Source organism: Coregonus clupeaformis, chromosome 17, assembly GCF_020615455.1.
Source record: "Coregonus clupeaformis isolate EN_2021a chromosome 17, ASM2061545v1, whole genome shotgun sequence".
In the NCBI taxonomy this organism is placed as follows: Eukaryota; Metazoa; Chordata; class Actinopteri; order Salmoniformes; family Salmonidae; genus Coregonus; species Coregonus clupeaformis.
The window spans coordinates 13,798,207-13,823,785 of record NC_059208.1 but is presented as its reverse complement, the minus strand read 5'-3'; the positions used below and the strand labels follow the sequence as shown (position 1 = coordinate 13,823,785).

Sequence of the window (25,579 nt, the reverse complement as noted above, 5' to 3'; positions counted from 1 at the left end):
GTGTGGCCCAGCCCTGCACGGAGGCCACTACCAACAGTTCAATTTAGCGTTACACCAGAGTAACAGGTCATCTGGGTAGAGGCCTCAGTTAGCTACTTCCAAATGCTTGGCAGGTACCAACATTCCACATCATAGATTCTGAGTCACTAACATCCAGGCTACACAAAGCTAACTTTTATTTCTGACATTGTGTTGCATTACCTCCAGAATGTATTCTTGTGTCTGTGTGGGCGAATGATTTATGGCCTGGAATTAAGGATGGAAGCCAGCAGGGATTTCGCCTACGATTTTGATTTCTTTTTTCTTGATTCAATTTTAAACCGTTGATTTACAATTGAGTGGCCGCATATCAATCTCTCCTCTCCACATGAGGTGTGCTGCACCAGCTGTTGAGCAAGATCGATCTGAAGGAGAGAAACCTACCTTTTTATAAAGTCCAACAGGCTTTACTTGCAATACCTGATGGTATTTGTATCATAACGAAGCCACAGCTACCTGATTTAACCCATAGCCCTTCAGTACAGGGGGTAGGTACATCAATCTGTAAGGATTCCAGCTCTGTTGTGACGCTTTTTTTGAGACGTGATGAAAGGATTGGCGTGTCTGGGTGAGGGTTTAGAATACATGTTAGATGTGAATTTACAGCGTTGACTTTAGTCTGACCCTTTTTGGCTTTGAGGAAAAAAGCCATTTGCTGCAGTGTTGGAGGGAATGGGCTTTAAAAGGTGTCCAATCTGTCCCAATAGGACCCTATAAAACGCCTACGGAATCATGGAATCGAGACAATTTAAAAAAACGGAATTCAACAATATTCAAAAATGGATTGAACTTGGGAATCAACTAAAATGTATTGGAAAAATGAATTAATTTGCCCACGTTTATCAGAAGACATGAACAGAATGCGTCAGTGATTTTTGTATTTCCTGCAACTTTCTGGAGAGGCAGGGAGAAAGCCTCTGTGTATGTGCAGTGCGTGTGTCTACCATTTTGTGTAGCCTTTAGCGATGATGCTAATTAAAACGGTCTTCTGGTAGTTGTTGGAAAGACTTCCCCCAAAAACCTTCTCAATTAAATGTTAACTACAAAGGAGCCTATATTGAATATTTGCATCAGCCCAGTGGGTGTTTGTTTTGCAAACTCTAACATCACATGCGCTATAAAAACCTACCTAAACAACAGCCTCTTGCTAGGTGCGCAGTTGAATTACCTAAACAAAGGGGCTGAATACTTACACAACGTCTATTTTAGTTATGAATGTTTTTATTTATAAAAATATAAACATTTTCTTCCACTTTGTTGACAAAAAAAGGACAATTATATCCATTTGAATCCCGCTCTGTAACACACAATGTGAAGAAATCCAATGTCTGAATAGTTTTGCAAGGCACTGTAGAACATCCAATTTTATTGTAAAAAAACAAACAAACTCGACAGCGAAAACGGAATTAGGCAAAAATAAGTTATTTTTATACCCCCCCACCCCCACATGGGCACAATAACTGTCCATGACTCAGTCTGATCACACCCTTCTTGTTGGTGGAGAGCACATTATACAGGTTTAACATTTATGTCTTGCCACTGGGTGTAGATATTATTTTGTTGCCATTTTTAAAGCTCATTTCCTGTGATTCTACCTATTTTGCAGTGTGTGTGTTCATGTGATATCTGAGTGACTCAAACATTACAACAAAATCTATGGTCGACCGCGCCCCTCCCCTGTCGACCGCGCCCCTTCCCCCGTCGACCACACCCCTTCCCCGGGCCACCCCATGACAAACTCCCTGACTTGTTGTTTTCAGCTTGTTACTCTTGTTTATTCACGCTGTTGTCCTTTACTTTCCACTTGATCTTCCTCATCCCCAGCTCTTCCTCATCCCCAGCTCTTCCTCATCCCCAGCTCTTCCTCATCCCCAGCTCTTCCTCATCCCCAGTGTGTTCTCTCTAGAACAACAGAGCAGCAGGCCTCTGCCCTGCCATCCGTCTCATGGTGTCTCTGATTCAGTATGAGCGCTGAAAATCTGGCACTCCATCAAAAAAGGGCCATCTCATCATTTGGCTCTTTGTCCAAGTCTTCCAGAGAAGCCATGCAAGGCTGGGGATAACGTGTCCAAGTCTTCCAGAGAAGCCATGCAAGGCTGGGGATAACGTGTCCAAGTCTTCCAGAGAAGCCATGCAAGGCTGGGGATAACGTGTCCAAGTCTTCCAGAGAAGCCATGCAAGGCTGGGGATAACGTGTCCAAGTCTTCCAGAGAAGCCATGCAAGGCTGGGGATAACGTGTCCAAGTCTTCCAGAGAAGCCATGCAAGGCTGGGGATAACGTGTCCAAGTCTTCCAGAGAAGCCATGCAAGGCTGGGGATAACGTGTCCAAGTCTTCCAGAGAAGCCATGCAAGGCTGGGGATAACGTGTCCAAGTCTTCCAGAGAAGCCATGCAAGGCTGGGGATAACGTGTCCAAGTCTTCCAGAGAAGCCATGCAAGGCTGGGGATAACGTGTCCAAGTCTTCCAGAGAAGCCATGCAAGGCTGGGGATAACGTGTCCAAGTCTTCCAGAGAAGCCATGCAAGGCTGGGGATAACGTGTCCAAGTCTTCCAGAGAAGCCATGCAAGGCTGTGGATAACGTGTCCAAGTCTTCCAGAGAAGCCATGCAAGGCTGGGGATAACGTGTCCAAGTCTTCCAGAGAAGCCATGCAAGGCTGGGGATAACGTGTCCAAGTCTTCCAGAGAAGCCATGCAAGGCTGGGGATAACGTGTCCAAGTCTTCCAGAGAAGCCATGCAAGGCTGGGGATAACGTGTCCAAGTCTTCCAGAGAAGCCATGCAAGGCTGGGGATAACGTGTCCAAGTCTTCCAGAGAAGCCATGCAAGGCTGGGGATAACGTGTCCAAGTCTTCCAGAGAAGCCATGCAAGGCTGGGGATAACGTGTCCATGTTGTGTTTGTAGCAACACAGTCAGAATTATTCTGAGTCCAGTGAAGACCAATAATCCACTACAGTGGTCCAGTTTCTTAGAAAGACTTTGTCTTGCCCTTTCTGAAATCATCTCACCCCCCCCATCCTACAGGTGGTCCTGAAGATGATCAAGCATTACCAGGAGGAAGGTCAGGCCAGTGAGGTGGTTCAGGGTGTGCTACTGGGCCTGGTGGTGGAGGACCGGCTAGAGATCACCAACTGTTTCCCCTTCCCTCAACACACCGAGGACGACGCTGACTTTGATGAAGGTACGTGGTCTGGAGGACCTTGTGTTTGTGCTTTTAAATTGGTAACCTACTGCTCTTCTTAGTGTGTGTGTGTGTGTGTGTGTGTGTGTGTGTGTGTGTGCTCTGAATGTTCAAGTGTTTCTCAGTATGTCTCCTGTCTGTCAGGTCTGTGTGTCAGTCAGTACCTCATCAGAGAGCGTTCCTCTGACCGGAGCCCCTGCTGCTTCACCTGACTGACAGCGTAGCCTGACTATAGGAAGGGAGAAGTCTCCAATCGTGGCTCTCACTAACAAGCTGCTGTCCTGAATTCTGGGAAGATACCAAAGCGTGAAAGGTTTGCTGAAGGTCGTTAGTATCGGGGTAAGGATGTATTGTAGGTAGGGAGTCAATTTAAAGGTCTGTCTGTAGTTGTGAATGTAGAACAGTGACCCTGAGATATCTGGTAGGGCTGTCTAGGGAGTAATGTCTGCGTGGGAGTGACTACTAGTGAGTGTATAGCAGTGAGGAGTCTGGTAGGATTTGGTCTCTGCCACTCCCCTTAGTTAATAAGGCCCCTATGGGTTTCCCCTGCAGCAGATCCCGGGAAACCCTGTGTCAGTATTCTGATATCGTCTTAGCTAGATATGCTTCCGCTAAGACATACTGGTACACTACAGACCAAATAGTTTGACACACTATTAAGGTGTTTTCATACTTGGTCCTTTCAGACCATTTTTGTCAACTCTGTGCGGTTTGTGTGCAGTGTGAAAACTCCGACCCCTCAAAAGAGACCCCAAAGCGAACTGAACTGAGACCATCTCGAGAGGTGGTCTGAGTTCGGTTTGCTTGAATTCCGTGGTCCGGTTCCCTTTTTTAGGGCAATGTGAACACACAACCCCAGGTTTGCTTGTCGTTTTTCCGGCACCACACACTAGACTACTGCCATAACCCCTCACACTAGACTACTGCCATAACCCCTCACACTAGACTACTGCCATAACCCCTCACACTAGACTACTGCCATAACCCCTCACACTAGACTACTGCCATAACCCCTCACACTAGACTACTGCCATAACCCCTCACACTAGACTACTGCCATAACCCCTCACACTAGACTACTGCCATAAACCCTCACACTAGACTACTGCCATAACCCCTCACACTAGACTACTGCCATAACCCCTCACACTAGACTACTGCAACACTGTCTCCCCTGCCATAACCCCTCACACTAGACTACTGCCATAACCCCTCACACTAGACTACTGCCATAACCCCTCACACTAGACTACTGCCATAACCCCCCACACTAGACTACTGCCATAACCCCTCACACTAGACTACTGCCATAACCCCTCACACTAGACTACCGCCATAACCCCCACACTAGACTACTGCCATAACCCCTCACACTAGACTACTGCCATAACCCCCTCACACTAGACTACTGCCATAACCCCTCACACTAGACTACTGCCATAACCCCTCACACTAGACTACTGCCATAACCCCTCACACTAGACTACTGCCATAACCCCTCACAATAGACTACTGCCATAACCCCCTCACACTAGACTACTGCCATAACCCCTCACACTAGACTACTGCCATAACCCCTCACACTAGACTACTGCCATAACCCCTCACACTAGACTACTGCCATAACCCCTCACACTAGACTACTGCCATAACCCCTCACACTAGACTACTGCCATAACCCATCACACTAGACTACTGCCATAACCCCTCACACTAGACTACTGCCATAACCCATCACACTAGACTACTGCCATAACCCATCACACTAGACTACTGCCATAACCCCTCACACTAGACTACTGCCATAACCCCTCACACTAGACTACTGCCATAACCCCTCACACTAGACTACTGCCATAACCCCTCACATTAGACTACTGCAACACTGTTTCCCCTGCCATAACCCCTCACACTAGACTACTGCCATAACCCCTCACACTAGACTACTGCCATAACCCCTCACACTAGACTACTGCCATAACCCCTCACACTAGACTACTGCCACAACCCCTCACACTAGACTACTGCCATAACCCCTCACACTAGACTACTGCCATAACCCCTCACACTAGACTACTGCCATAACCCCTCACACTAGACTACTGCCATAACCCCTCACACTAGACTACTGCAACACTGTTTCCCCTGCCATAACCCCTCACACTAGACTACTGCCATAACCCCTCACACTAGACTACTGCCATAAAGCCTCACATTGGTGCCACAATAGAGAGAAGATGATGATGTTTCGGGTTCTTGGAAAAAAACCGTGATATTTTTGGATAGATTGATTAGCGATTGTCAAGGATGCACATAAATGCCATAATATGTGTGGAGTTTTGTACTGACACGATGTTCAGATTATTTGTTTGCAATATGTGATCTATAGGCTAAGAGTTTAATAAGCTGTTTATTTGATTGTGGGGTTTTGAATAGTGTGAGAAGACAACATATTTGGTGTGAATCACAACATAGGGTACAAAACCGAGGTCCTTGCTATCCGGAATCCTTGGGATGTCCAAACTCTGACATTACCCCATTTGAAGTTGACCTTTATAGGGGTTAAGGTTAGGATTTAGGGTAGAGACGTACCAAGGATCCCGGTTAGCAATAACCACAATCAAGGATAGCTCTTACAGCATTACTGTTCCCCGTGATGAAATCGGGGAGGGGGGCTGTGGATCGGTCTCCAATTTTGACGAAACTTGGGTGAGATGCTGCATCAGACACGTGACCATGCTTCAGCCATGGAGCCACCATGCTGCATCAGACAGGTGATCATGCTTCAGCCATGTAGCCACCATGCTGCATTAGACAGGTGACCATGCTTCAGCCATGGAGCCACCATGCTGCATTAGACAGGTGATCATGCTTCAGCCATGGAGCCACCATGCTGCATTAGACAGGTGATCATGCTTCAGCCATGTAGACACCATGCTGCATCAGACAGGTGACCATGCTTCAGCCATGGAGCCACCATGCTGCATTAGACAGGTGATCATGCTTCAGCCATGTAGCCACCATGCTGCATTAGACAGGTGACCATGCTTCAGCCATGTAGCCACCATGCTGCATTAGACAGGTGATCATGCTTCAGCCATGTAGCCACCATGCTGCATTAGACAGGTGATCATGCTTCAGCCATGTAGCCGCCATGCTGCATTAGACAGGTGATCATGCTTCAGCCATGGAGCCACCATGCTGCATTAGACAGGTGACCATGCTTCAGCCATGGAGCCACCATGCTGCATTAGACAGGTGACCATGCTTCAGCCATGTAGCCACCATGCTGCATTAGACAGGTGACCATGCTTCAGCCATGTAGCCACCATGCTGCATTAGACAGGTGACCATGCTTCAGCCATGTAGCCACCATGCTGCATCAGACAGGTGACCATGCTTCAGCCATGGAGCCACCATGCTGCATCAGACAGGTGACCATGCTTCAGCCATGGAGCCGCCATGCTGCATCAGACAGGTGACCATGCTTCAGCCATGTAGCCACCATGCTGCATCAGACAGGTGACCATGCTTCAGCCATGTAGCCACCATGCTGCATCAGACAGGTGACCATGCTTCAGCGATGGAGCCGCCATGCTGCATCAGACAGGTGACCATGCTTCAGCCATGTAGCCACCATGCTGCATTAGACAGGTGACCATGCTTCAGCGATGGAGCCACCATGCTGCTTCAGCCATGTAGCCACCATGCTGCATTAGACAGGTGACCATGCTTCAGCCATGTAGCCACCATGCTGCATCAGACAGGTGATCATGCTTCAGCCATGTAGCCGCCATGCTGCATTAGACAGGTGTTGATAAAACAAGTTTACTGGAGAACGGAGACCAAGTAGAGACTTTCGGACACGGTGGATAATTGTATAATATAAGGCAGTTTATTCAGAGGTAAAGATATCTGTAAATAGCGTGCACGGACCCGTCCGTCAATCTCGTAGGGGAGATATCTGAGAGCGCCCCCAAACATTGTGTGCTGACATTTTATACAATAAAATAAAGTAGGTTGATTCTAGGAGTTCTGATCTTCTGATTGGTCCTGATGAGTTGGGCGAGGTCACTTCCATTGCATTGGCTCTGAGTCGGGTTGTCTGTCTTCAGATGTTCAGCCTAAAAGAAGGGATTTTGTGTGTGCGTGTGTTATCAGTAATAATGTGTGTGTGTGTAATAATGTGTGTGTGTGTGTGTGTGTGTTTTGGGAAAATGTTCAGCCGAAAGAGGGGATTTTGTGTGTGCGTGTGTTATCAGTAATAATGTGTGTGTGTGTGTGTGTGTTTGTGTTTGTGTGTGTCATGGGAGAACTCGTGAGTTGGAAGGACTGAGAGACCTATGGCGTGGGTGTTGTTCTTAGCCACCTGCTGACAAGGCCGACAAGATAGAAGTCTTTGTCCATTGTATTAAATCCGAAGGCCCAACACAAGATGGGTCATGCACAAAATTTTAGCCAGACCAAGCTATAACATAATATATTTACTACGACAAATCCCTCTCTTCACGTCTCCCCAGAGACGTGACCAAGTAACAGTAAAGAAGGAAAACTTAAGACGTGACACAAGCTAACAGTGTAATTGGCAAAATAGGGAAAACTTTATCAGAAGATAAAGTTTTACATTCCCCTCTTCACGTCTCACAAGAGACGTGACATAAAGCTTAAATGCTGCAATTTGGCAAAATAGGGAAAACTTTATCAGAAGATAAAGTTTTACATTCCCCCTCTTCACGTCTCACAAGAGACGTGACAAAAAACTTAGATGCTATTCATCATCCAGATATCCTTGGTCAGCATCGTCAATAGCAAGCAAAGGAAACATCTGACCGTTATCTGCAGGATGCGGATCAATAGCGGTGGTTATAATCCTGGTTGTCAGCGTCCGTATGCATGGAATGCAACAGCATCCACAAAGCACTAGAATTGCAGCAAAAACAGAGATGGATACAAGTATAGAAGAAACAAGCGTTTTATATTTACCAAACGCATCCATCCAAGAGTCCCACATTGAAGTATCCACCCCTGAGTGGCTCTTCATTTTGCCATTAAGAGTTCGTAACCCTTCCAGGGCGACAGTCAAGCTGCCATCTGTGGCTGTATTGTTGGGAATAAAGGTACAACATTGTTCACCAAACATAGCACATACTCCTCCTTTTTCAGCCAGGAGCATGTCGACAGCAATACGATTTTGGAAAGCCATGAGAGAGGTCGCAGCCAACTGGCCATGCACCGCCTCAAAACCTTGTTGTGTCCAATTGCCTAATTTTTGAACATTAAAATGGACATAATTGATTCTGTCAACATTTTTATTAATTGTGCACCACCAGCAAAATGAAGATTCAAAACCTGCGGCTACTTGGTCAATCAATTTATACTCATCTGGTACCCCCCTAGGGACCCCAATTGCATCAATGTAGGTTGGGTCCCCATGAGTAGGGCCCACAGCGCGCCTGGTCCTGGTAGGAATTAAGTCAGACACATGGGTCACCAGCTCCTGAACACCTGTTGGATACACAGAAATTGGTAGCAAAAGAGAGACTAGTGCACAGGTGCCTGTGGCATTTCCAGGCAGTCCATCAAACAGATGAACGCCTCCACACCACCACCAGACATCAGCCCTGGAAACAGGTTTAAACTCAGCATTAGGCGTATAGATAAACCGACACCATCCAACAGGTACCATACCCAACAATGGTAGACCTTTCGTGAGATTAACACAGGTAAAGTTAGCTCTAGCCACCTGATAGGAAAAAAATTGGTTTCTTAGTTGCTTTAGTAACCAAGGGATGAACTACGTCCCATAGCGTACAATTGGCGGAAGGGTTGTCATGTTTCATGACAGACAGGAAGCATTCTGGCGTAATGGCGGCAGGGATAATGCGAAGCAATGGCCGTGCCTCCATACAAACCACACAACTCTGATGAGTCACCTTTGCCGCTTCCTCAGTCAACAAGAGCCAGTTGTTAGAAAGGCCGGAGACACCTGTAGCGGTCAGGATTACATCATCCAAAGTAGGTGGAGTGGTAAGTAAAATAATAGAATTATTCTTATTACCATTTTCATTAATAGCCTGTGCTTTTGTGTTATTAATATGACAAATTCGAACCTTCCAATAGACTGGTGCAGTGGTACAGCTTACATAAGGAGCAAGTCTAAAGTCCTGGCAGCCTAATGCAATACCAGGATAGATAGTAAATTTGAGTCCTTTAGAGCTTTTTGTCAAAGTCAAGAGTTTCCTCCATTGTTTTCCTAATGTAGTAGAGGTGCAACTGGACCAGTCATAATTAGTCTCACATACCAAGTTTGTCCAAGTCCAATCGCTACGGGTGTCCCCCACTGTCATATACCAGTCCCAGTCACGGTAGTAGGAAAGGTCTCTGAAGTCTACCCACGGCACTGTCGCAGTAGTGGTAACATTAAAGGGTATACATAATGTGGTGCTTCTATACAATTGTCTGGGCCTACAGGAAAGGGTGTTAGAGACAACTTGTCGTTTATTTACGTGGTGGCTGTGGCTTACATTCTGATCTGGGCTCAATGTGTCGGAGTGCAGGTTGATCGGACGTATGGTTGTGGCATTGAATGTGTCGTTAGGTTTACTAGTGGGTGTAATGGGTGTCTGTGTCATGTGCTGTACTGACCAGAGTATGATTCCTAGAGTAACCCCAATAGTTACAATCAACAAAACAAGGAGTGGAGCAGAGCACCCCAGTCTCTCCCATGGTGGTCTGTCCCTCCTCTGTCTTTCCCCCTCCAGTATCTGAAGATGGGAGTCTCCTCCACATATTCAGATAGTGTTGGTGTCAAGAATTTGATCCGAATTTAATGTGATTAAATCACTTCTGACTTCAGTCAGGGTTCTGGAAGGAGTTGGTGCTGGTGTACAATGTGTCAAGTGGTGCCAAGGTGCGCCTGATTTACCTTTGACCTGGACTGAGTGTGAAGTAACCTCCTTCACTTCGTGACGGTCCAGTCCACCTGGGATCTTGCCACTTTCTCTTGTGAACCTTGATCCTTACCCAGTCGCCAACTTTTACCTTCAGCAGCGCCGGATCTCCCGTCAGCTCCCCCTCTTGGACCTTGTGAATCTGTTTGGAGAGAGCTGCAGAGAGTTCCGTTAGTTTTCTCACATATTCAGACATTACAATTTGTTGTACATCAAGGGCGGGCATATGACCTCCCTCCCTTGGTGGACCAGGCATGACTCTACCAGTCATAATCTCATGTGGAGAGAGATGGGTGCCTGCTCCTGGAGAGGCTCTCATGGCCATCAACGCCAGGGGCAGAGCTTCAACCCACGTCAACTTTGAACCTGCACATACCTTGGCTATCTTAGCCTTCAAAGTTTGATTGGCGCGTTCCACGAGGCCCTGAGATTGCGGCCGGTACACAGACCCAAACTTGTGCACAATGCCGAACCTCTCCTCCACCTGTCTCAGGTGTTGGTTACTGAAATGGGACCCGTTGTCGGATCGAATTTGTCTTGGAACCCCATACCTTGGTATGAGTTCAGTCTGCAGCCACTTAATAACTGACCTAGCATCCTCACGTGCTGTTGGTATTGCCTCAACCCATTTGGAGAATCGATCTACCATTACCAATAAGTACCTTTTCCCATTAGTTACATTATCAGCCCCCCATGTCAGTGTAATCTATGCTAATGTCCTGAAAACATGCATTAGGTACTGGGTATGAACCCATGGGTGTTTGGAAAGGTTTCTTTGGGTTGTGGCTGCCACAAATGCTGCACTCATCACAAAACAAGTCTGTCATGTCCTTAATGTGTGGGTGCCACCAAATATGGGAAACCTTCTGTAAAGTTTTGAGTTTCCCTTCATGGGTGGGCCCATGAGCCTCACGTATCAGCTCGGGGCAGAGATTAGCTGGGGCCACCAACCTGCCGTCATGGCATCTCCAAAGTTCATCAGGTCCTTTGGTGGCTCCCATCTGTCCCCATACCGAGTGCTCATACGGGCCCGCTGTGAATTGTAGTTCCTTTATGTGTTGGTCTGTGAGTTCTGTTCTAGCTGGTTGAGTCTGCAGCACCATCTGTCTTGGAGTGTAGCCCCCAGCTTTCTTGGCTGCTTTGTCAGCTGCGTCATTTCCCTCGCTGACTTTGTTCTTGAGTTGCTGATGTCCTTTGCACTTCATGATGGCCACCTGCTCAGGTAGTGAGACTGCTTTTATCAGTCTCTCCATTTGTGCCTTGTGTTTGATCGGAAGGTTTCCTGTTGTGGTGAAGTTACGTCTGACCCATTGTGGTCCATCTGTATGGACTGCTCCATGAGCATATGCTGAGTCAGTGTAGATGTTCACAGTCTTTCCTTCAGCCTTTTCCAGGGCTTGAGTCAAACCAATGATCTCAGCTAGTTGGGCTGAGGCAGGTTGTGGGATGATGTCTGATTCCAGGGTCACGTGTGACCCGTCTGGAAGCTGCTGTACCACTGCATATGCTGCTATGTTCCCTTCTTCTCCTCTATAGCAGCATCCATCGGTGTACAACCATAGATCAGGATTGGTAAGGGGTTCGTTTCCCAAGTCTGGTCGCAGTTTCAGTTCCTGTGCCGCCCTCTCTTCGCAGGAGTGTGCCAACCCTTCTTCTGCATTGAGTGCGTCTGCCATGTTTTTGTCGGTGTTGACAAAAGTAATGTGTGATTGGGTGCATTTATTCTGGATTTTGTTCTTTCTTTCAGCGCTGAACGTGAATTCCTTGCTCATCAGATATGCTGCAACCCCATGGTGCGTATGGATTTCCAATTTGTGGCACATTACCAGATGGGCGGTTTTTTCAATAGCTTTTGCCACTGCAGCCACGTACCTGGAACATGTTGTCTGACCTGCTTCAATATGGTCCAACTTAGAGGAATGATACATCAGTACTCTTCTCTCCCCCTCTTGTTTCTGAAAAAGGATGGAAGAAGTGAACCCTCCTTTTCAGAAACATCAAGATGAAATTTGTTTTTGTAGTCGGGTGCTGTCAGAGCTGCTGCCACCGAGAGATCGGTTTTTAGGAGAGCAAACGCTGTTGATGCTTCAGGTGTCCAGGTAAGTGAGGAGTGTAAGTTTCTTGGTCCTGCTTCTCTCACTATTTCTCTCAGTGGTTCAGTCCTGGATGTGTAGTCAGGGATGTGGGTACGGCTGTACCCTGTCAACCCCAGGAAGGACAACATGCCTGACACTGTGGTGGGACGTGGATGATGGAGTATGGAATCTCGGTGGGATTTCGAGAGACCAGCACCTTCTCCTGAGATTTCTCTGCCAAGGAAAAGGACAGTTCTGCGACAGGACTGGACTTTGCTCATTTTGACCTTGTAGCCTTTGACAGCCAAGAAGTCAAGTAGGGTTTTTGTCATTTGTAGACAGAGATCAGATGTGGGAGCCCCCAGCAAAAGGTCATCTACATATTGGATGAGTATCACTCCTTCAGGGATTTTCAATTCAGCCAGGTGTGTCTTTAGGATATGATTGAAGATTCCGGGAGAACACCTGTAACCCTGTGGAAGAACCGAATACGTATACTGTTGATGTTCATATGTGAAGGCAAAGAGAGGCTGTGAAGCCTCATCCAGTGGAATGCTGAAGAAGGCATTAGCCAGATCCACAACGGTGAAGTATTGGTGTTTTGGTGAGAGATTACTCAGTGTAATGTGAGGGTCAGGGACAGGTAGGTCAATGGGTGCAGTGACGTCGTTCACTGCTCGGAAGTCTTGTACCATCCGGTATGTTTCACCTCCTGTTTTCAAGACTGGTAAGATTGGTGTGTTCCATGGAGACACAGTGCGATATATGACACGAGCTCCCAACAACCCATCTATGGTTGGTTTGATCCCCATGGTCTGTTCAGGTTTCAGACGGTACTGTGTTCGGTAGATAGGAATTTGATCAGGGTTGAGTAAGGTGATGGTGACTGGTGCCACCTGTAGTTGTCCAACATCAAATGGGGTGTGTGTCCATATGCCTTCATCAATGGTGGAAAGCAGTGCTTGTGATGAGGGTGGTCTGTGTAAGGTTTACCATGGTGTCTTGGGAGAGTCAAACGTTCAGGAAGGCAATGTTCCTCTGTGTCAACTGTCATAAACCTCCACATGTTCTCAGTGGTGGCTTTGGTTATTCCTGGAGTTTGGGTGGGTTCCCACTGGAGTTTGGATGCTCTTCTGATCATAGGCCCAAGGCTCCTTGCTTCAAAACCGTTTCCAACTGCCAGTGTAACATGGGGAGCAGATTCTTCGCCCAGTAGGTACCAGGATTTCAAATGGGAAGGTAGGATAACCGGAGCAGCCACTCCTTCCTGTCCACACACTATGGTACAACATCTGATTGTTGGTGTCAGGTGCATCATGTTTTCATCCCAGTCATCGGTATATGGGTTGACATCATTATCAGTCACATTAAGTGTACAGTGGATTTCAGCTTGAGGAGTCTTGTATGGGTGAAATGTGTAAATGAGTTGTCTCAGCTGGTTGAACTTGAATTGAACCTCAGGGGTTCCTTGGCCGGATTCGATGCACTTCAACCAGTATATTTCTTGGGTCAGGGAGAGCACTGGGGTTGGGATGATGGGTAGCATCAGCACCCTAACTGGATGAACTGGTGTGGAGGTAATGGGATCAATGGAAACCTCCACACCCTTTTCGGTAAGGTAGATTGAACATTTCAGTTTGCACAATAGGTCCCTTCCTAATAGGTTGATTGGACAGTTGGGACAATATAGGAATTGATGCTTCAAATTGGAAGGGCCCCATTGGAAGAGCAATGGTATGGTCTTAGTGCCATGTTCCCCACTAGGTGTCCTCCTTGCACCACGAACACAGGCGCTTGTACCACTGCAGGACTTAGGAATGGGTTATAAGGGTTAGTTGGAGGAGTGGGTGTGTATGCGGGTGGTGTGCTCTTCGCTTCCTGTGGCAGGGTCGGATACAGTGGTGCTGAGGGCGCTGGTATGTCACTCATGGACTGTGTCCCCACTATTGGTGTTGTCTCAGTTGTGGGTTCAATCACCACACCCATCATGTCTGGTTTCTTGTATGGGTGTGCTCGTCGTGTTTCCTCAATTGCCCACGTACCTATCCTTAGCTCAGCCTCTGCTCTCTCTCTGTGTTTAGTCCCTTCCTTCTTGAATAAGTGAGACTTATTCCTTTTCACTTCACTTTCTGTTCCTTCCCTCACTGCCTCCCCTAGCTCTATCTCCATAGAGATGAGTTGCCCTTTAGACGGGGCACCCCGCTAAAGTAACCTGCCTGTGTCCATTTGAGTCTCACTCCCTCCCACACTTTCTTTACTGTCTTATACTGTTCTTTCCCTCCCGCTCTATCCTGTATTCTTTGATCTAGATATTCATTAAATTTGAGTTTTGGGACGGTAGTGGTTGCCATGGTTATACAGTTTATTAGACTATCTTGGTGCTCTTAGCCCGTCACTGGCCGAATCCAGCAATGTATTCTTGGCGCTGACTGAGATTTATCTCTGATGTCCCACCCTCGTACACAAAAAATGTTCAATGCTTTATTATTAGGAATTATTTTGCAAAAGGTATTATTGTTTTTCAATTATTCGAATTATTATATATTTTCCCAAAAGGTATCAGAACCGCCCTTTTGGAACAATATATTAACAAACCAGCGCTCCCAAAACAATCATCAATTTAATCCCATGAATTATTTTGCAAAAGTTATTATTGTCTTTCAGGTACTCGAGCTATTATATACTTTCCCAAAAGGTATCAGAATCGCCCTTTTGGAAGAATACATTAACAAACCCAAGCGCTCCTAAAATAATTATCAATCTAATTCTAGGGATTTATTTAGCAAAAGTTATTATTGTTTTTCGGTATTCGAGTTATTATATATTTTCCCAAAAGGTATCAGAATCGCCCTTTTGGAACAATATATTAGCAAACTCGAGCGCTCCCAAAATAATTATCAATTTAATTTTGGGAATTATTTTGCAAAAGTTATTATTGTTTTTCAGGTATTCGAGTTATTATATATTTTCCCAAAAGGTATCAGAATCGCCCTTTTGGAACAATATATTAACAAACTCAAGCGCTCCCAAAATAATTATCAATTTAATTTTAGGAATTATTTAGCAAAAGTTATTATTGTTTTTCAATTATTCGAATTATTATATATTTTCCCAAAAGGTATCAGAATCGCCCTTTTGGAAGAATATATTAGCAAACTCGAGCGCTTCCAAAACAATTATCAATCTAATTCTAGGAATTATTGAAATACCAACACCGCAAGAGGGAAAAAAGTTCAAGTCAGCTTTTAGCGCAGCGGCTACATAACAGGCAAAATAGGACTCGGTGGTCCTCTTAAAAGTTATCAACTAGTTAGTCTCATGAAACGGCCAATCTTACACAACATTCAGGTTATCATTTCAACAATTACATTTTTCATTACATATCAGCATCAACACACGAATTCAGTTTAAGTTCCTCACAGTACATATAGTTGAGTGCCACGTCAACCAAATTGCCCGACTATCTGAACTTGTATTTTTTATTATATATTTTTTTGATTCTCCTCAAGGAGACTCCCAGTCGTTTAAACCATTCAACTGGCGTCTAGTCGGGAGAACCTTTTCTGGACTTGGATTCTCACGGAATTAACTCAACCCGACTATCTGAATCTTTTTATCAAGTCACCAGATCCTTCTCTTGTGGATCAAATAAAAGGGTCCATCGCTTGTGAACCAAAAACTGTAATAGGCTTCTCACTAGAAAGCCGCATTTCAACAGGAAATAAAACCACTGTAACTAGACTTCTTCTCTTAGAGTCACATTTCAACAGTAAAAACCTAAGATTTCAGATATCAACAGCAAAAATAAAAGGGTCCGTCTCTCGTGAACCTCAACCTCTGTAACTAGACTCCTCCCCTAGAGAGTCACATTTCAACAGTAAAAATAAAAGGGTCCATTTCTAGTGAACCAAACCTCTGTAAATAGACTCCTCACTAGAGAATCACATTTCAACAGAAAATAAAAGTCGGTCCTTCTCTTGTGAACCACTGTAACTAGACTCCTCTCTAGAGAGTCACATTTCAACAGTAAAAACCTAAAGAATTCAGATATCTTCACATATGTGCCTTTTGAGTCATAATAGATATGTTATAAATTTATCAGTAATCCATACTCACGCCCAGTACTACTGATCATAATTTGGGTTTATCCTACAATACAATATGCAGATTTTGTTTTAACAGGTTCTGCTTACCTTTGTATTGACGGCCGTCTAGATCAGTTTCCTGAGGCGAGCTGGATTCCCGGCTGCTCCTGCGGACAGGTCACCCGTCCTTTCAGATCCGTCTCTTACTTGTCTCCTGTCTCTATCAACTTTTATGGACCGAATTCAGAGTTAGAAAACCACCCTCTGCTACCAAGTTCTGTTGATAAAACAAGTTTACTGGAGAACGGAGACCAAGTAGAGACTTTCGGACACGGTGGATAATTGTATAATATAAGGCAGTTTATTCAGAGGTAAAGATATCTGTAAATAGCGTGCACGGACCCGTCCGTCAATCTCGTAGGGAGATATCTGAGAGCGCGCCCCCAAACATTGTGTGCTGACATTTTATACAATAAAATAAAGTAGGTTGATTCTAGGAGTTCTGATCTTCTGATTGGTCCTGATGAGTTGGGCGAGGTCACTTCCATTGCATTGGCTCTGAGTCGGGTTGTCTGTCTTCAGATGTTCAGCCTAAAAGAAGGGATTTTGTGTGTGCGTGTGTTATCAGTAATAATGTGTGTGTGTGTAATAATGTGTGTGTGTGTGTGTGTGTGTTTTGGGAAAATGTTCAGCCGAAAGAGGGGATTTTGTGTGTGCGTGTGTTATCAGTAATAATGTGTGTGTGTGTGTGTGTGTTTGTGTTTGTGTGTGTCATGGGAGAACTCGTGAGTTGGAAGGACTGAGAGACCTATGGCGTGGGTGTTGTTCTTAGCCACCTGCTGACAAGGCCGACAAGATAGAAGTCTTTGTCCATTGTATTAAATCCGAAGGCCCAACACAAGATGGGTCATGCACAAAATTTTAGCCAGACCAAGCTATAACATAATATATTTACTACGACACAGGTGACCATGCTTCAGCCATGTAGCCACCATGCTGCATCAGACAGGTGATCATGCTTCAGCGATGGAGCCACCATGCTGCATCAGACAGGTGATCATGCTTCAGCAATGTAGCCACCATGCTGCTTCAGCCATGTAGCCACCATGCTGCATCAGACAGGTGACCATGCTTCAGCCATGGAGCCAGACAGGTGACCATGCTTCAGCCATGTAGCCACCATGCTGCATCAAACAGGTGACCATGCTTCAGCCATGGAGCCAGACAGGTGACCATGCTTCAGCCATGTAGACACCATGCTGCATCAGACAGGTGACCATGCTTCAGCCATGTAGACACCATGCTGCATCAGACAGGTGACCATGCTTCAGCCATGGAGCCACCATGCTGCATCAGACAGGTGATCATGCTTCAGCGATGGAGCCACCATGCTGCATCAGACAGGTGATCATGCTTCATCCATGGAGCCACCATGCTGCATCAGACAGGTGACCATGCTTCAGCCATGTAGCCACCATGCTGCATCAGACAGGTGACCATGCTTCATCCATGGAGCCACCATGCTTCATCCATGGAGCCACCATGCTGCATCAGACAGGTGAAAATGCTTCAGCTATGGAGCCACCATGCTGCATTAGACAGGTGACCATGCTTCATCCATGGAGCCACCATGCTTCATCCATGGAGCCACCATGCTGCATCAGACAGGTGAAAATGCTTCAGCTATGGAGCCACCATGCTGCATCAGACCGGTGACCATGCTTCAGCTATGGAGCCACCATGCTGCATCAGACCGGTGACCATGCTTCAGCGATGGAGCCACCATGCTGCATCAGACAGGTGACCATGCTTCATCCATGTAGCTACTATGCTGCATCAGACAGGTGACCATGCTTCAGCCATGTAGCCACCATGCTGCATCAGACAGGTGACCATGCTTCATCCATGGAGCCACCATGCTTCATCCATGGAGCCACCATGCTGCATCAGACAGGTGAAAATGCTTCAGCTATGGAGCCACCATGCTGCATTAGACAGGTGACCATGCTTCATCCATGGAGCCACCATGCTTCATCCATGGAGCCACCATGCTGCATCAGACAGGTGAAAATGCTTCAGCGATGGAGCCACCATGCTGCATCAGACAGGTGATCATGCTTCATCCATGGAGCCACCATGCTGCATCAGACAGGTGACCATGCTTCAGCCATGTAGCCACCATGCTGCATCAGACAGGTGACCATGCTTCATCCATGGAGCCACCATGCTTCATCCATGGAGCCACCATGCTGCATCAGACAGGTGATCATGCTTCAGCGATGGAGCCACCATGCTGCATCAGACAGGTGACCATGCTTCAGCCATGTAGCCACCATGCTGCATCAGACAGGTGACCATGCTTCATCCATGGAGCCACCATGCTGCATCAGACAGGTGAAAATGCTTCAGCTATGGAGCCACCATGCTGCATCAGACCGGTGACCATGCTTCAGCTATGGAGCCACCATGCTGCATCAGACCGGTGACCATGCTTCAGCGATGGAGCCACCATGCTGCATCAGACAGGTGACCATGCTTCATCCATGTAGCTACTATGCTGCATCAGACAGGTGACCATGCTTCAGCCATGTAGCCACCATGCTGCATCAGACAGGTGACCATGCTTCATCCATGGAGCCACCATGCTTCATCCATGGAGCCACCATGCTGCATCAGACAGGTGAAAATGCTTCAGCTATGGAGCCACCATGCTGCATTAGACAGGTGACCATGCTTCATCCATGGAGCCACCATGCTTCATCCATGGAGCCACCATGCTGCATCAGACAGGTGAAAATGCTTCAGCGATGGAGCCACCATGCTGCATCAGACAGGTGATCATGCTTCATCCATGGAGAGCCACCATGCTGCATCAGACAGGTGACCATGCTTCAGCCATGTAGCCACCATGCTGCATCAGACAGGTGACCATGCTTCATCCATGGAGCCACCATGCTTCATCCATGGAGCCACCATGCTGCATCAGACAGGTGATCATGCTTCAGCGATGGAGCCACCATGCTGCATCAGACAGGTGACCATGCTTCAGCCATGTAGCCACCATGCTGCATCAGACAGGTGACCATGCTTCATCCATGGAGCCACCATGCTTCATCCATGGAGCCACCATGCTGCATCAGACAGGTGAAAATGCTTCAGCTATGGAGCCACCATGCTGCATTAGACAGGTGACCATGCTTCATCCATGGAGCCACCATGCTTCATCCATGGAGCCACCATGCTGCATCAGACAGGTGAAAATGCTTCAGCTATGGAGCCACCATGCTGCATCAGACCGGTGACCATGCTTCAGCTATGGAGCCAACATGCTTCAGCGATGGAGCCACCATGCTGCATCAGACCGGTGACCAAGCTTATTGCTAAAATGGCACACCTGCCCGAGGGTATGGACCATGTACCTAAAGATATTTCTTTTCATCAATATGTAATTGGGGCCATTTCTGGAGGGGAATATTACATTGTAAACCGTTTAATAAGTTAAGGCTATTATGTCATCATTGAGCGGGGGGATGGTGTTAAGGTTAAGGCTATATGTCATCATTGAGAGGGGATCAGTGTATGTTATGGTTGGCTTTTCCAGACTGTGAAACATGAAATCACCCACAATTGAAATTCTGCGTGCATAACTTGCCTTCCTGTGAGCTTGGCATGGGCCATTTTAATTTTCTAATTTGGGCCTGTAGTTTTCACTTGGTGCTGGCCTGGTGTGCAACTGGCTAATTGACCTTTTAATGTCAAGCCCTGGATGGGTACCCAGGCTGACCGCCTTCCATGTTTGAAGACATTTATTTTCACTGTTAGAGCGGCCACTTGAGTATCTGGTAAATCTAATGGATCATCTGTGGTCACACGATAACTGTTTAATCTGTTTGAGATGTGGATTCCCTCTTGTTGTTTTAGCAGGGACATCTCTCTCTCTCTGCTTAGGCAGCGTCACACAGTAAACACACACACTGCCTAGGCATCATCACACACACACACACACACACACACACACACTGCCTAGGCATCATCACACACACACACACACACACACACTGCCTAGGCATCATCACACACACACACACACACACACACACTCACACTGCCTAGGCATCATCACACACACACACACACACACACTGCCTAGGCATCATCACACACACACACACACACACACACACACACACTGCCTAGGCATCAACACACACACACACACACACACACACACACACACACACACACACACACACACACACACACACACTGCCTAGGCATCATCACACAGTAAACACACAGCAGGTTCCTGCTCACTGGTTCAGTCTGACAAGAAAGACCTTCATTAGTAACACCCCCTATCCTCCCATTAGTGGCCTGGTCACCTTCAATAGTAAAGCCGTCACCGTATCTGTGATCTAGTCTGAGAGCTGAGCAGCACCTGTTCAATGGACAGGGCTGTGGGTGTGTCCCAAATGCCACTATTCCCTATATAGGTGCACTACTTTTGACCAGAGCTCTATGGGTTTCCCAATGGGCGCTGGTCAAAAGTAGTGCACCAAATGGGGAATAGGGTGCCATTTGGGACACTGTGTATTCAGACAGAATACACCCTCTGTATAATCTCCCAGATTTATATTGTTTAACAGTTTCAGCCGTGAAGGGACTGGGCTCAGATGGACAGATGGATACTGGGTTGCATGTTCCTGGCAACTTTACCCTGATGTAAAGCACAGGACATTCAGCAGCTCCTCAATGACAATGGAAGGAAATAAAAAAAGGTTATTTATTGTAGCGGGATATAGTGGGACTAGGGAGACTGGGGGAGAAAGAGAGACGGGGAGGAAAAGGGAGAGAGACGGGGGAAGGGAGAGAGACTGGTGGAGGGAGAGAGACTGGGGGAGGGAGAGAGACTGGGGAGGAGAGGAGAGAGACTGGGAGAGAGAGAGAGACTGGGAGAGGGAGAGAGACTGGGGAGGGAAAGGAGAGAGACTGGGGAGGGAGAGGAGAGAGACTGGGGGAGGGAAAGGAGACTGGGGGGAGAAAGGGAGACTGGGGAGGGGAGAGGAGAGAGACTGGGGGAGGGAGAGAGACGGGGAGGGAAAGGGAGAGAGACGGGGGGAAAAGGGAGAGAGACGGGGGAGAGGGAGAGAGACTGGGGAGGGAGAGAGACTGGGGAGGGAGAGGGAGAGAGACTGGGAGAGGGAGAGAGACTGGGGGAGGGAAAGGAGAGAGACTGGGGAGGGAGAGGGAGAGAGACTGGGGAGGGAGAGGGAGAGAGACTGGGGAGGAGAGGGAGAGAGACTGGGGAGGGGAAAGGGAGAGAGACTGGGGAGGGAGAGAGACTGGGGGAGGGAGAGAGACTGGGGGAGGGAGAGAGACGGGGAGGAAAAGGGAGAGGGAGGGAGACTGGGGGAGGGAAAGGGAGAGAGACTGGGGGAGGGAAAGGGAGAGAGACTGGGGGAGGGAGAGGGAGAGAGACTGGGGAGGGAAAGGGAGAGAGACTGGGGAGGGAGAGAGACTGGGGAGGGAGAGAGACGGGGAGGGAAAGGGGAGAGAGACTGGGGAGGAGAGGGAGAGAGACTGGGGAGGGAGAGAGACGGGGAGGGAAAGGGAGAGAGACTGGGGAGGGAGAGGAGAGAGAGACTGGGGGAGGGAGAGGGAGAGAGACTGGGGAGGGAAAGGAGAGAGACTGGGGGGGAGAGAGACTGGGGAGGAGAGAGAGACGGGGAGGAAAAAGGAGAGGGAGGGAGACTGGGGAGGGAAAGGAGAGAGAGACTGGGGAGGGAAAGGGAGAGAGACTGGGGAGGGAGAGGGAGAGAGACTGGGGAGGAAAGGGAGAGAGACTGGGGGAGGGAGAGAGACTGGGGGAGGAGAGAGACGGGGAGGGAAAGGGAGAGAGACTGGGGGAGGGAGAGGGAGAGAGACTGGGGGAGGGAGAGGGAGAGAGACTGGGGGAGGGAAAGGGAGAGAGACTGGGGAGGGAAAGGGAGAGAGACTGGGGGAGGGAAAGGGAGAGAGACTGGGGGAGGGAGAGAGACGGGGAGGAAAAGGGAGAGCGACTGGGGGAGGGAGAGAGACTGGGAGAGGGAGAGGGAGAGAGACTGGGGGAGGGAAAGGGAGAGAGACTGGGAGAGGGAGAGGGAGAGAGACTGGGGGAGGGAGAGAGACTGGGAGAGGGAGAGAGACTGGGGGAGGGAGAGGGAGAGAGACTGGGGGAGGGAAAGGGAGAGAGACTGGGAGAGGGAGAGAGACTGGGGGAGGGAGAGAGACTGGGGAGGGAGAGAGACTGGGAGAGGGAGAGAGACTGGGAGAGGGAGAGAGACTGGGGAGGGAGAGGGAGAGGGACTGGGGGAGGGAAAGGGAGAGAGACTGGAGAGGGAGAGAGACTGGGGGAGGGAGAGGAGAGAGAGACTGGGGAGGGAAAGGGAGAGAGACTGGGAGAGGGAGAGGGAGAGAGACTGGGGGAGGGAGAGAGAGACTGGGAGAGGGAGAGAGACTGGGGGAGGGAGAGGGAGAGAGACTGGGGAGGGAAAGGGAGAGAGACTGGGGAGGAGGAGAGAGACTGGGAAGGGAGAGAGACTGGGGGAGGGAGAGAGACGGGGAGAGAGAGAGACTGGGGAGAGAGAGGGAGAGAGACTGGGGAGAGGGAGAGAGACTGGAGGGAGAGAGACTGGGGGAGGGAGAGGGAGAGACTGGGGGAGGGAGAGAGGAGAGAGACTGGGGAGGGAGAGAGACTGGGGAGGGAGAGGGAGAGAGACTGGGGAGGGAGAGAGACTGGGGAGGGAGAGGGAGAGAGACTGGGGAGGGAAAGGAGAGAGACTGGGGGAGGGAAAGGGAGAGAGACTGGGGGTGGGAGAGGGAGAGAGACTGGGGAGGGAAAGGGAGAGAGACTGGGGGAGGGAGAGAGACTGGGGGAGGGAAAGGGAGAGAGACTGGGGGAGGGAAAGGGAGAGAGACTGGGAGGGAGAGGGAGAGAGACTGGGGGTGGGAAAGGGAGAGAGACTGGGGGGGGGAAAGGGAGAGAGACTGGGAGGGAGAGAGACTGGGGAGGGGAGAGTGAGAGAGACTGGGGAGGGAGAGGAGAGAGACTGGGGGTGGGAGAGTGAGAGAGACTGGGGGAGGGAAAGGGAGAGAGACTGGGGGAGGGAAAGGGAGAGAGACTGGGGGTGGGAAAGGGAGAGAGACTGGGGGTGGGAAAGGGAGAGAGACTGGGAGGGAGAGGGAGAGAGACTGGGGGTGGGAGAGTGAGAGAGACTGGGAGGGAGAGAGACTGGGGAGGGAGAGAGAGAGAGACTGGGGGAGGGAGAGGGAGAGAGACTGGGGGTGGGAGAGGTGAGAGAGACTGGGAGGGAGAGAGAGAGAGACTGGGGGAGGGAGAGGGAGAGAGACTGGGGTGGGAAAGGGAGAGAGACTGGGGAGGGAGAGAGAGAGAGACTGGGGAGGGAGAGGGAGAGAGACTGGGGGTGGGAAAGGAGAGAGACTGGGGGTGGGAAAGGGAGAGAGACTGGGGGTGGGAGAGGAGAGAGACTGGGGGAGGGAAAGGGAGAGAGACTGGGGGAGGGAAAGGGAGAGAGACGGGGAGGAAAAGGGAGAGCGACTGGGGAGGGAGAGAGACTGGGAGAGGGAGAGGGAGGGAGAGGGAGAGAGACTGGGGGAGGGAGAGAGACTGGGAGAGGGAGAGAGACTGGGGGAGGGAGAGGGAGAGAGACTGGGGGAGGGAAAGGGAGAGAGACTGGGAGAGGGAGAGGGAGAGAGACTGGGGAGGAAGAGAGACTGGGGGAGGGAGAGAGACTGGGAGAGGGAGAGAGACTGGGAGAGGGAGAGAGACTGGGGAGGGAGAGGGAGAGAGACTGGGGGAGGGAAAGGGAGAGAGACTGGAGAGGGAGAGAGACTGGGGGAGGAGAGGGAGAGAGACTGGGGAGGGAAAGGGAGAGAGACTGGGGAGGGAGAGGAGAGAGACTGGGGGAGGGAGAGGGAGAGAGACTGGGGGAGGGAGAGAGACTGGGAGAGGGAGAGAGACTGGGGGAGGGAGAGGGAGAGAGACTGGGGAGGGAAAGAGAGAGACTGGGGGAGGGAGAGGGAGAGAGACTGGGAGAGGGAGAGGGAGAGAGACTGGGGGGAGAGAGAGACTGGGAGAGGGAGAGAGACTGGGGGAGGGAGAGGGAGAGAGACTGGGAGGAAAGGGAGAGAGACTGGGAGAGGGAGAGGGAGAGAGACTGGGGAGGGAGAGAGACTGGGGAGAGGGAGAGAGACTGGGAGAGGGAGAGAGACTGGGGAGGGAGAGGGAGAGAGACTGGGGAGGGAAAGGGGAGAGAGACTGGGGAGGAGAGAGACTGGGAGAGGGAGAGAGAGAGAGAGACTGGGGGAGGGAGAGAGACTGGGAGAGGGAGAGAGACTGGGGGAGGGAGAGGGAGAGAGACTGGGGGTGGGAGAGGGAGAGAGACTGGGGGTGAGAGAGACTGGGGGTGGGAGAGTGAGAGAGACTGGGAGGGAGAGAGACTGGGGGAGGGAGAGGGAGAGAGACTGGGAGAGGGAGAGGGAGAGAGACTGGGGTGGGAAAGGGAGAGAGACTGGGGGTGGGAAAGGGAGAGAGACTGGGGGAGGGAGAGAGACTGGGGGAGGGAGAGAGACAGGGGAGGGAGAGAGACTGGGGAGGGAGAGAGACTGGGGAGGGAGAGGGAGAGAGACTGGGAGAGGGAAAGGAGAGAGACTGGGGGTGGGAAAGGGAGAGAGACTGGGGGAGGGAGAGGGAGAGAGACTGGGGGAGGGAGAGAGACTGGGGGAGGGAGAGAGACTGGGGGAGGGAGAGAGACAGGGGGAGGGAGAGAGACTGGGGAGGGAGAGAGACTGGGGAGGGAAAGGGAGAGAGACTGGGGGAGGGAAAGGGAGAGAGACTGGGGAGGGAAAGGGAGAGAGACTGGGGGAGGGAGAGGGAGAGAGACTGGGGGAGGGAGAGAGACTGGGGGAGGGAGAGAGACTGGGAGAGGGAAAGGGAGAGACTGGGGGGAGGGAAAGGGAGAGAGACTGGGGGAGGGAGAGGGAGAGAGACTGGGGGAGGGAGAGAGACTGGGGGAGGGAGAGAGACTGGGGAGGGAGAGAGAGGGAGACTGGGGGAGGGAAAGGAGAGAGACTGGGGGAGGGAGAGAGACTGGGGGAGGGAGAGAGACTGGGGGAGGGAGAGGGAGAGAGACTGGGGGTGGGAAAGGGAGAGAGACTGGGGGTGGGAGAGTGAGAGAGACTGGGGGTGGGAG

At 49.5% G+C, this 25,579-nt stretch overlaps 1 protein-coding gene across 2 annotated transcripts in view; it reads left to right on the top strand.

The window, feature by feature from the left end:
• The window catches only part of LOC121542567 (eukaryotic translation initiation factor 3 subunit H), an 86,162-nt gene that overhangs the window by 8,648 nt on the left and 51,935 nt on the right, over nucleotides 1-25,579 (top strand). For both annotated transcript variants that reach the window (XM_045226087.1, XM_045226086.1), the window contains exon 2: nucleotides 3,062-3,218. In XM_045226087.1, coding sequence (XP_045082022.1) covers nucleotides 3,062-3,218 — 157 coding nt within the window. The remainder of the gene's footprint in view (nucleotides 1-3,061; nucleotides 3,219-25,579) is intronic.